Source organism: Ranitomeya imitator, chromosome 1 (assembly GCF_032444005.1).
Source record: "Ranitomeya imitator isolate aRanImi1 chromosome 1, aRanImi1.pri, whole genome shotgun sequence".
NCBI lineage: Eukaryota > Metazoa > Chordata > Amphibia > Anura > Dendrobatidae > Ranitomeya > Ranitomeya imitator.
The window spans coordinates 827,842,079-827,854,712 of record NC_091282.1 but is presented as its reverse complement, the minus strand read 5'-3'; the positions used below and the strand labels follow the sequence as shown (position 1 = coordinate 827,854,712).

Sequence of the window (12,634 nt, the reverse complement as noted above, 5' to 3'; positions counted from 1 at the left end):
CGCAAGCACGCACCCTGAAAATCAGTAATTAAACAGGTACGCATGGATATAGTATGCACAAATCAAATGAGGAAAATCCAAAGTGAACATGAAGTTTTGAGGTTTATATTTACTATTTATAATAGACAGACGAAATGAATCAACTAAGTATGGAGATAAAGTAAAATAATGTAAAATAAGAAGCATGTTAGTAAATATAATAACCAGTACCTACAACGTGAGTAAAGTGAACTTAAATGCCTGTGTAAATCAACCACGGAGTCGATCCAGTGTGCGCTATTAAAAATAAAAGGGCAAAAAGTGAGTACAATAAAGGGGATATCTGGGACTTAAAAAAAAAAAAGGCATGTAGTTGCTAACAGGCAACTACCTGCCTATTGCACCTGGCACCTGCCATTGACCGCTTCTGCCAGATATTCAGCTACTTCCTATCAACAGAGTAGCGGTTTCTCTTCCTGTTGACAGGGCGGGACAACTGGTGTCATGCTGATTGACAGCCGCCTTCCCCCAATTAGGCACATAAGCCGGCTGTCAATCAGCATGACACCAGTAGTTATGATGATGAGATGAGTGATGAGATATACAACATTCCGAGACCGGCAATTAGTGTATACTGTAGTTTTGATTTAATCGGTTTTGTTAGTTGGCTGTTTAAAATGGCTAGATGTCAAACAGTCTTTCAACTTTCTGGCCACCAATTTGAGGGAGTCAGAAAGAAATGGCTTAAGTCTTGGTTTACTCAGCAAAATGTCCCAATTCTTTCTCAGGATTCGATGGATGTTGTGCCATTGGCTGTTATTATAGATAGTAGTCACATTGATGGGTGGATGGTCATTGGCTTGATTCTTAAAGTCAATCAAAGAACTACAGTTTCTCTTCGCGCATGGGAACTGGCCCTTTGGGATGCTGTTGCGCAAATGGGGGGGATGAAAACTGGAGTAATGTAGAAGACTGTTCGTCGTCGTCACCTTGTGGTATAAGTTGGTCCTGATTTGGGTGTCTTATTTCATGGTCCTTAAATCCCAAAAATTCACTGAGATTTGCAGGTCCAAAAAATAAGAAAGCACTTCAACTCCAAAGTCATAGTCAATACAGATATAAAGTGATTCAACATCCATGGTTACAAGAATGGTGTTAGATGGAACTGACATCTCATCCAGTTGTTGAATCAGGTGAGGAGAATCTTGAATATAAGAACTTGGTGGCTCCTGTAGGTATTTATGCACTTTTGGAAGCATGTATAGGGTGGGGACAACCAAGGAATTGTTGTAAGAAGATCAAACTCCTTTTTTGCAGTATGTTAGGGTAAACAGCCGATAGGAGGAATCAATCCAACTTCTTCTTGAATAAAGCCGTTGAATCTGAGAGAAGTACCTCATTTTCCTCAAGAAGGTCCAGAAGGTCACAAAAGGCCTGTGTCTCATCCTGTGGAAGGGTGTCGATCATGGAAGGCTGATCCTTTGTTAGTGGTAGCACTGGTTATCATTTTCTCCTTTTCTGCCTAACCTCTCATTTGTAGGTTTGAAACCAATCCTGGTAGCGCCGACCACTCTTTCTTTGATTTAGAGGATTTTCATCGACTCTTCCTATTGCACCTTCTTGGTTGCTTGCTTCTGAGGATAAAAAAATCACTGGTAGATTAATCCCCAACCATAGACACAGATTCCAGGCATTTGTTCTTGTCAGATTTTAGAGGTCTCCTATTCCCATGATGTGACCACTTGAATGCTTGTTTATTATTAAAATATGTTTTGTCACTTAAAAATGTATGTTTTTTGCCTTGTACAATGTCTTTCTCAAAATGATCAATAGTATCTTTAAGACATTGTTGGAAAGGTAAAACAAGCTTTTAGGAGTCACATGTATTCAGTTTGACATTCTTACTTTCAATATCCTCCTTAAGTTTGACCAATAAATTGTGATCATGCTCAATATGCATATCTATTATATATATAAAGCCGAGTGTATGTATGTGTGTATGTATGTATGTATGTATGTATCAAGCCACGCCCACTCCACATAGCCACACTCACTCCACACACAAAGCCTCGTCCACACAGCCCACGTTGTTAGCGCACATGGGCGGTGACACATTCACCTTGAAAGCAACCCTGCAAAACTCACCGCCTGTGACATCCCGGCAGCTGCGAGCTACAATCAGGGCAGCCACATTCTGAGTATCAGTGCGCAGTAGGCACAGGCCACATCTAGCTCCGTTGCATCTAAAAGGAGTTGCTCCTGTGAGGCATGATGTCAGGGGAAAAGGAGGAGCCTCATGGATTACACTGCTGTGCTCATAACAGGAACTTGCTGTGCACGTGTGTGGGGAAGAGAGACGAGTGAGGGGAAAATAGTGGAGTGAGGGGAAAATGAGAGGTGTGAGGTGAAAATGAAGAAGTGGAAGTAGAAAATGAGAAGAGTGAGGGGAAAAGAGTGAAGTGATTGGAAAATGAGAGGAGTGAGGGAAAAAATGAGAGATGTGTGGGGGAAAAACCACAGTTAGTTACTATGCCCAGGCTCTTCAGCTAGTTAATTATATAAGAACATCTCAGAAGACCAACTTCCCAAGTGGGAAAGATCTTGACTCTAAGCCCTCTGGGAACAATGCCTAATTTTTTTAACTCCTCTAAACCCTTAATGTTCCACCAAGTTTTTGTTATAGTTGTATGTAAATTTGTAATCTCCAAAGAGATACTATGAAATAAATCATCAAGAACTACTTCATCACTAGTGCAAAAAGCACCCTCAACCTGGTTATTTCCAGCTAACTCCCTAGCTTCTAAATTAATGATAAATATCAACGGTGTGCCAACGCTAAAAAAGGCAGTATAAGAGAACCACCAATATACCAAATCAAGGGAAGTTAAATAAAGAGGGCACCACCATATCAATAAATGGGGGATCAACCTACAGCATGCCAAATACACTCTCCCTGCGGGCCTGAGTTTGTGACGTGTGTTCTATTGGAAGATATGCTCAGTTGGTCGAGCTGAACATGCTCGTTTATGGGGAAGAAGTGGGTGGGGCTCATATTTATCAGTCGAATAAGTCTATTTGTCAGATTAAAGTACTTTCTTATGATATTTTTAAGCCTCCTGAGATACTTGTCATTCAACATATATTATCATTCTAGACTTTCTACCGTCAGTGGTTACACTTTCATTCTTCTTTCCATGACAGTTGTAGTTTATTCTCTTGTTTGATACATTTCCTCTCATATACAATCTTAATATTTATAGTGATTAATCCATTTAGTTTTACTTCTGTTTATGCTAATATTTTTTTTCTTTCTTTTACAGATTAGCTTTATATGTGTATGAGTATTTACTACATGTAGGAGCTCAGAAATCCGCACAGACTTTCCTGTCAGAGGTAAGAATCCATGTTGCATAGATCTTTTATGTCATGAGATGGCAAAGCCATTTAGGCAGTTCCAGGTTGAACCATCTTGAACATCGATCTACATTGAAACCCTGAGGATACATATCAATATCACCTATAGAAGAACAAAAAATAGTTAAACTTCAAGTCCAAAACTGCATTAGGGGCTAAATAATTACTGTATAGGATTGAGGGACTATCCTCTCCTATTTGTCTACTCCAAGTGGTTAGTGTTTTTTAGGTCCCTGCCAAAATTTGTAAAGAAGCCAGAACATCAAGTCGTGTAGTTATGTGTTGAATATAGTTTTGTAAAGGATATATTCTGGCTTGATTAGGGGAATGATTTAATCCTTCATAACAGATATTGCATGTTGCCTGCTACACCCAGCATTATTTTCAGAAGCAATGAATGTTCAAGTGTGGCACTATTAGCAATCTGTAACTATGTATGCCTCTCATATACAGTACACCCCTCACATTTTTGTAAGCATAAATATTTTATTACATCTTTTCATTGGACAGCACTGACGATCTCACACTTTGATACAGTGTAAAGTAGTCAGTGTGCAGGTTGTATAATAGTGTAAATTTGGTGTGCCCTCTAAAATAACTCATCACACAGCCATTAATGTCTAAACCATTGACAGCAAAAGTGAGTACACACCTAACTGGTAATCCAGTTAGCCATTTTCCCTCACCCCCCAGTGTCATGTGACTCATTAGTGTTAGGCTGTGTGCGCACGGTTCATTTTTTATGTGGTTTTGCTGCGTTTTTTCCACACGGTAATTGGCCTAAAACGCTATGGAATCCTTATGCAAGCTAATTCAATGACAATCCTGAAGTGTCGTGCACATGATCAGTAAATCTCTTTTGAGCATTTGCAGTGTGGTTTTTTTTCTGCAGCATGTCAATTCTTTGTGCGTTTCTGCAGCGTTTTTCACCCATTGACTTCAATTGTGTCAGTCAAATCCGCAGCAAAAACGTAGGTATAAAAATGTTTGCGGATTTGCTGAGTTTTTGTTTGCGTTTTCACGTACTTCCTACGGTGTTTCCAACTCTGTCATCTGTGTGACAGCATGAGAAACACCGAGTCATAGGTTCTTATCGGCGGTAAGACTGTTGATCAGTTCACAGCTGGGGCATACTGTCAGATGTCAGCATGACCCCACAGAGATACTGTGACTAGCGGTAACACTACCGCTGGTAAGACCGTTGATCAGTGCGCTGCGGGGGCATACTGCCAGATGTCAGCATGACCCCGCAGCTGTGACTGTGGCCCGTGGCAAAACGCTTACCGCAGGTCAGCAGGCTTGGGCTGATGAGACTACTGCTCCCATCGGGCTACGTCTGAGTAGTGCCGCTGATGGGAGATGCAGTCTCATCTGTCGGCGCCTGTGCTCACAGTTCAAAAAAAAAAAATTACATTATTACATACATATTCAAATAAAATTAAAAACCCCATTATACTTACCTAGCACCAAATCCCCGACGCCTTCGTCTCCTAGAAATAATGTAAAATGATAAACCACCATAAACACACCTATCCACCGTAGTCCACATACCCAGCTGCCGGCAACACATATTACTCCACAAGTCCAATTGAGTTACAAATTTGCTCATGAAAAAATGAATGGCTATGAACAAGAACAAATGCAACAAGAAGCTAGTTGTTGCAATTATCAGTAGTGAATGTGGGATTTGTGCATCTTAAAATGGTGCCTACAAAAATTTGCTGCATCAGTCTCTGTATAACACCTGTCTCTAGTTCCCTGGTAATACACCTAATTTATACACTAGAAGGAGGATGTTAGCCTTAAGATTATTAGCAGAACGAAGGTCATAAGAGAAACAAGGGACGAGATATAAGGCAGTTCAGTAGCGTGGAAAGTTTGTGGATGAGTGTGATTAGTTTACCGTATTTTCCAGCATATAAGACGACTTTTTGACCCCTAAAAATTGTCCCAAAAGTCGGGGGGTCGTCTTATACGCCGGGTACGGCGTGTGCAGGGAGCGATCCTGGATGTCGGCGTGTGGTTCCCAGGGTCTGGAGGAGAGGAGACTCTCCTTCAGGCCCTGGGATCCATATTCAAGTAAAAAATAAAGAATAAAAACAAAAAACATGGATATACTCACCCTCGGACGGCCCCTGGCTCACAGCGCTGCTAGCGTCTCCCTCCGTTCCTGAGAATGCAGAGAGTGAAGGACCTTCGATGACGTCGCGGACACATGAGCGGTCAGGTGACTGGTCACCTGACCGCAACGTCATCGAAGGTCCTTCACTCTCTGCATTCTCAGGAACGGAGGGAGACGCTAGCAGCGCTGTAAGCCAGGGCCCGTCCGAGGGTGAGTATATCCATGTTTTTTATTTTTATTCTTTATTTTTTACATGAATATGGATCCCAGGGCCTGAAGGAGAGTCTCCTCTCCTCCAGACCCTGGGAACCACACGCCATATAAGATGACTGGGTGTATAAGATGACCTCCGTCTTATATGGCGGGCATATCCCAAATTCCATATTTCATATGGAAAAGTTGGGGGTCGTCTTATGCACCAGAAAATACGGTATATTTTATTCTGAAGTGTATGGACAACTAGTGCAATGACTGGCACAAGGTGAAGGCATCAGTATAAGTAGACAGAAAGATAAGCCTGACTTACAGTACAGACCAAAAGTTTGGACACACCTTCTCATTTAAAGATTTTTCTGTATTTTCATGACTATGAAAATTGTACATTCACACTGAAGGCATCAAAACTATGAATTAACACATGTGGAATTATATACTTAACAAAAAAGTGTGAAACAACTGACAATATGTCTTATATTCTAGGTTCTTCAAAGTAGCCACCTTTTGCTTTGATGACTTTGATGATTTAATTCATAGTTTTGATGCCTTCAGTGTGAATGTACAATTTTCATAGTCATGAAAATACAGAAAAATCTTTAAATGAGAAGGTGTGTCCAAACTTTTGGTCTGTACTGTATATCTGAGAGGAAGGTCCAGTGTCTTGCGGTAGTTAAAATGATGAATCAGAGCTAATTTACGGGTGCATTTACACTGGTTTACTCGTTTCCCAATTATTGTCAAGTGTTCACTAGCTGCAACTCACCTGACAAATGAGCAAAATGTTCGTTCACTGGGGTAAATGATTTTTAAGCTTCCTTAAAAACATTGTTCTCGGCAGCACATCATTCTGTGTAAATGTAACAAGGTGGCATGGGGTGGTAGTCGCAGGCGAGGCCACTCAAAGCAACAGTCCACAAGCACCCTGGCCCCTTGCACCTAAAGCAGACAGGACAGATGCAGCCCCAGGCAATTTACCTCTTCTCCACAGTCTCTGCAGCACGGACAATCGGAATCCAGGAACACAGTTAATAATAATAATAATCTTTATATATATAGCGCCAACATATTCCGCAGCGCTTTATAGTTTAACAGTTTCAAACACAACAGTCATAAGTAACAAACGTTAACAATACAATAACTAAAGCAAAATAAGACGACCCTGCTCGTGAGAGCTTACAATCTACAATGAGGTGGGGGAGATACAAAGTACAGGTGTGTATTTACAATGATGTATTTACAATGATGGTGCAGCCATCTTCAGAGGGTGGGGGATAGATGGAGATAGTGAATGGGCTACACACACACAAACATAACATGATTACTGAATGTGATAGTCCGCTCTGAACAATGTGCTTTGAGCGAGCGCCTAAAACTATGCAAATTGTGGATGGTCCTAATATCTTGGGGTAGAGCATTCCAGAGGATTGGCGCAACGCGGGAGAAGTCTTGGAGTCGGGAGTGGGAGGTACGGATTAGTGCATAGGTTAGTTGTAATCCAACAGGGAAACAATTTATTGTAAAACAAAAGAAGTAGAAAAAGTGGATGCAGTAAATGGAACAAAACTTCCTGCTCTTTCCCTAGTATTCTTTACTGCCGTATCAGTTGCACAACAGCTACAGTCACACGCCTCAAGCTGATTTCTGGATGCTTATAGTCTCGGCTGGGCACTACTCAGTCCCGGTGCCCGCTTCACTGCCCATGGTCCGGGGCAGCAGTTTCTGTCCCCCTTCTGGGGTTTGGCAAGCTCCCAAGCACTACTGAGCACCTGCCAGGGCAAGCCTGCCCAGGGCACTGCACAAGGAGCAGGAACCTCCTGCTCCTTTTTGGGCTGTTAGCCCAATCTCCTGGGTTAACCCCTTCTGTCCCTGCCTCTAACATATGCATAGCAAACACAGCACAATGCGGTACAACAGTAATACATAGAAAATTTAAAGGGAACTTCACAGTAAAACATTAAGACGCAGGAACACCATCTGGGTACCGCATAAAGTGCACAGGATCAGTACCTAGGAGAGAGGGGAAGCAATGAGGTTCTCTGCCATCTCCTTACATAAACACTATACGTGCTGCTGAGATCACTGACAGGGTATGTGCATAGAGTGATCTATTACTGATTATTCTGTGAAAATGGGAGGTGCAGTCAATTGTCAAACAAGCTACTAAGCTACCACTGATTGGCAAACACTTAGCCAATCAGGGGTCATTTAATGGAAAGCATAGACTAATATAAACCCACCCTAACATTTTTAGCAGGAATGATGGTAAGAAAAGGGTGGATTCTGGAAATGTTCTTGAGGTGCATGTGAGATGAGCATTCATATAACTGGATATAGGGAGTGAGGGAAGATCTCAGGCAAATATAACTCAAGAAGGTATTAGTGCGTATTAGTTACGGTACCACACACGCAAATCGATATATTAAGTTTTGGCAGGTTCATCTTGAATGGAAACAAGAGTTTTTTTAGTTTTGGAAAGAATTAGTTCCAGATAGAGAGGGCATGATGTTAAAGACAACAAACCACCAGTCAGTAATGTTTGGACGTTAAAGTTAGGAGAAGGTATGTATAAATGGTTGTCATCAGCAAAGAGATGGCACTGAAAGCCAAATCTGCCAATAGCTATCTAATAGGGGATGTATAGAGAGAAAAAAAGAGGGGACCTGGGGCTAAATACTAAGGAACTTAGACAGTAATGGGAAGAGGGGAGAAAGTAGAGTAAGTAAATGATACACTGAAGTGGTAGGGGAAGGGGGTGAGAAGCAGGAAAACAAAGAGAAAGCAGTATCCTTAAGGCCAATATAGCAGATAGTGAAGGAGAGTTAGTATTTTCCTCCATGTAAGTTGCCATAACAAAGTGGTCGAATGGCTAACTGCAAGAGACACAGTTGTAGTGCTGTTGCAGAATACCATGTATTGTTATCCATGGCACATGGAAGAGATTAAGAGCTGACATTCAGGTCACATCCTATCCAGATGTTTAAGATCAGTGCATTAAGCTCTCATTCTGTCCTAAATCCTGCCTTCTGCTTTTGCAGTTTATTTGTTTAAGGCAGTGGTGTTATATAAACTAAAATTTAATTCTTCCAACTGCCAGCAGTTATGGTAGATTGCTATACTATATATGTGTTCTGTATATAATATAAAGTATGATGCTGGTAAACAGTGAATTTAGCAAACACATATTATGGCTGCTTACTTTATCTAGATGTAGTCATATATCCTTTTAACATTATATTAATATAGCTTGTACATGGATTATAGATTTCTGATTTGATCTATTGTAGTCTGTAAAATGAGGGGAAAATTCAAATTTTCAAATAAAATCCTTAACTTAATGCTGTCTCTTTAGCTCAATGATCCACATTATTTGGTAATAACTCTGGAAAGCTTCAACGGTTCCCACTGTTTCTCATATTATTTATTCGTCACATGTTATACTTCATGTTAGTGGTACATTTTGGTCAATTTGTGTATATTTATGAAAATATCAAAAATTTGACAGAAAAAATTGAAAGTTTCGCAATTTTCAAACTTGAAAAGTGTATGCCCTTAAATCAGATAGATAGACCACACAAAGTAATTTTCCAATATATTGACCCCTCAAAGTCCATTTAAGTCTGTATAGGTGTCTAAAGAAACAGGTTTTGTAAATTTGTTGAAAAAATGATGCAAATGTAAAGTAGACTTGTGGGAAATGTTTCTTATTAAAGGGAACCTGTCACCCCGTTTCGATATGAGATAAAAATATGGTTCAATAGGGCCTGAGCTCTGCTTTACATCAGTTCCTTTGATATCCCCCGATTCCCCACCTTTGCTTAGAAAATACCTTAGTAATCTCTCCGTTTTTGTATGTCAATCACCCTTGTCCGGTCCGATGGGTGTTTTAAAAAAACGCACCCCTCAAATACTCCCAAACTGTTGTCAGAAAATGTTTAATTTTAGCTGCTACTCAGGAATTAATGCAAAGTGGAATGAAAAAAAAATTTAATTTTACCTCTAAAATCTTGCTTTAGCCCCAAATTTCTCACTTTTGCAAGAGAAACCAGATTTTGTTGCCCACTTACTTACCCACTTTCTTACGAGTGCAGCGATACCCCACATGTAGTCAAAAAGTTATGTTTTGGACAAACGACAGTGCTCGGAGTGGAAGGAGCAATATTTGAATTTTAAAACACAAATTTGGCTAAAAGAGATATCAGGCATCATGTCGCAACGAACCTCATTTTGGAAACTACACCCTGGATTTTATCCAGGAGTATAGTAAGCATTTTGAACCTTGATGTACGACACAGAATTTGATAAAATTAGGGTGTCATATTGAATATGTCACTAGTGTTAACCACAAGTGCTCGATACTCGAGTTTGTATCAAGTGCTCACATGACGTGGTCGAGTTCCTGCCCTGCATGTTTTGCAGGTGTTAGACACCCAAAAAAAATGTGAGGATTGTCCATCAATGGCAGGCACTCATTCCCCGCATGTTATTTTTGGCTCTCTAACAGCAGCGAAACATGCGAGGTGGGGACTCGAGCATGCCTCCTGAGCACCCATGATAATCAGGGCATATCCAATCACCCAATGCACACTAGAGTAGCGAGCACTTGTGCTCAATGCTAGTCATCATGTCACCCAACCCTAACCCTAAGCCCAACCCTAACCTCTTTTTGATAGGGTATATCACAGTGATCAAAAGGAACCACCAATACAAAAAGTTCCCTGCTGTTGCCGGGTACCAGCCGGCCTAGATCAGTGGACGCACTGTGCATGTGCCTGCCATTTTTTTCCGAAAGAAGACAAGGAGGGCCGAGAGATTGCAGAAGTACCAGGGGGGGTTGGGAACACCATTTCTCTTTCCTCGGACATGTATATCATGTCAGAACAGTGAGAAATTATTTTAACAGTGGACATACTTTTTTTTGTTACTTCATCGCCGTTATTGAATAACAACAATCATGTGATGGGAGAAGGGAAAATCTGGCCCTGATAGTGTTCTCCAGGGTCTCAACTGCCCCCGGTGGCTGAAACCCCAAAGATGTTCGGACTCTAAGGGATGCTATTCCCTTTTCCTTGGAATAAGGACCTAGCAGTCGCTGTTTTAATGAGTATTAGCAGTTGTTAAGGGGTTTTTACATAAATAATAGGGCAGTCTGTTACTTATACCCTCATAATGAGCCAAATTATAGCAATTGTACAGTGCCCATTTATACAAGACATGCTACAGTTGCAGTGTAATTTTGCCATACACCACTCCTATATTTTTTTTATATATTTTATTTATTTACATTCAGTTGTCACACACATGCACATGCATGCGTTCCTTATATTTATGTATACAATGGCTTACGAAAGTATTCACCACCTTGTAATCATTTGTGTTTTGCTACCTCACAACCTGGATTTTCAGTTTTTTTAGGGTTTTTCATCATTTTATGTAAAGAACATGCCTACAACTGTGAAGAAAACAACAAATAGGACAAAATAACTGAAAAATTCAGTGTGCATAACTAATCACCCCCATAAATTCAGTATTTTGTAGAGCCTCCTTTTGCAGCAGTTACAGCTGCAAGTCTCTTTGGATAAGTCTCTATGAGCTTTTTGCATCTTGCCACTGAGATTTTTGCCAATTCCTCAAGTCAAAACTGCTGTTCACCAGAGGAAACCATCTAACTTGTTGACACTACAGCGATCTTCAAGTCTAACCACAGAGTCTCAATTTGATTAAAGGGACACGGTTACCTGAATTTGGAGGGAACAATCTTCAGCCATGGAGGCGGGGTTTTTGGGTGTTTGATTCACCCTTTCCTTACCCGCTGGCTGCATGCTGGCTGCAATATTGGATTGAAGTTCATTCTCTGTCCTCCGTAGTACATGCCTGCACAAGGATTGCCTTGTGCCTCTCTGATTATGTCCTTGCCTGGGCTGAGAGTTTTGGTGGGCATCCCTCTCTTAGCAGGTTTGTTGTGGTACCATGCATTTAATGATAATGTATTTGATGGTGCTTCGGGGGATCATCAGAGATTGGGATATTTTTTATAACCCAACCCTGACTAGTACTTTTCAACAACTTTGTCCCTGCCTTGTTTGGAGATCTCCTTGGTCTTCACGGTGTTTGGTTAATGGTGGCCTTTTCTGTGGCCTTTCAGAGAAAGTGTGCATATACAGACAGACCATGTGACACTTAGATTGCACACAGGGGGACTTCATTTCACTAAGCATGTGACTTATGGAGGTAACTGCTTGCACCAGAAATTGTTAAAGGTTTCAAAAGTGGTGAATATATATGTACATGCCAATGTTTACTTATTTGGTCCCATAAATTAAATTTATGCCTATATTTTCCTCACTTCACCAACCTAGACTATTTAGTGCTGAATGATGCATCACACGCAAATCTGATTACAAAAATATCTAAACACAGGTTGTAATGTAACAAAATAGGTAAAAAGCCAAGGGGATGAATACTTTTGCAAGGCACAGAATAAGTTTGGAAATTGCCTATATATTTTCATTGATTACTATTAAAATGTGAAAATCCATACAACCAGACAATGTGCCAGGATTGAAGTAAATACAAATAGTAAAAATTATATTTTTATTAGATAAATTAAAGTGTATATCCGCTGTAGCAAACATAGATACAGTGGGGAAAAAAAGTATTTAGTCAGCCACCAATTGTGCAAGTTCTCCCACTTACAAAGATAAGAGAGGCCTGTAATTGACATCATAGGTAGACCACAACTATGAGAGTCAAAATGAGAAAACAAATCCAGAAAAATCACCTTGTCTGATTTGGCAAGATTTAGTTTGCAAATTAAGGTGGCAAATACGTATTTGGTCACCTAAAACATGCAAGATTTCTGGCTCTCACAGACCTGTAACTTCTTCTTTAAGAGGCTCCTCTGTC

General features: G+C 40.5%; 1 protein-coding gene across 1 annotated transcript in view; it reads left to right on the top strand.

The window, feature by feature from the left end:
• SSBP4 (single stranded DNA binding protein 4) overlaps nt 1-12,634 on the top strand; it is a 586,978-nt gene that overhangs the window by 116,960 nt on the left and 457,384 nt on the right. The window contains exon 2 of the mRNA XM_069740596.1: nt 3,300-3,372. Within this exon, the coding sequence (XP_069596697.1) occupies nt 3,300-3,372 (73 nt within the window). The remainder of the gene's footprint in view (nt 1-3,299; nt 3,373-12,634) is intronic.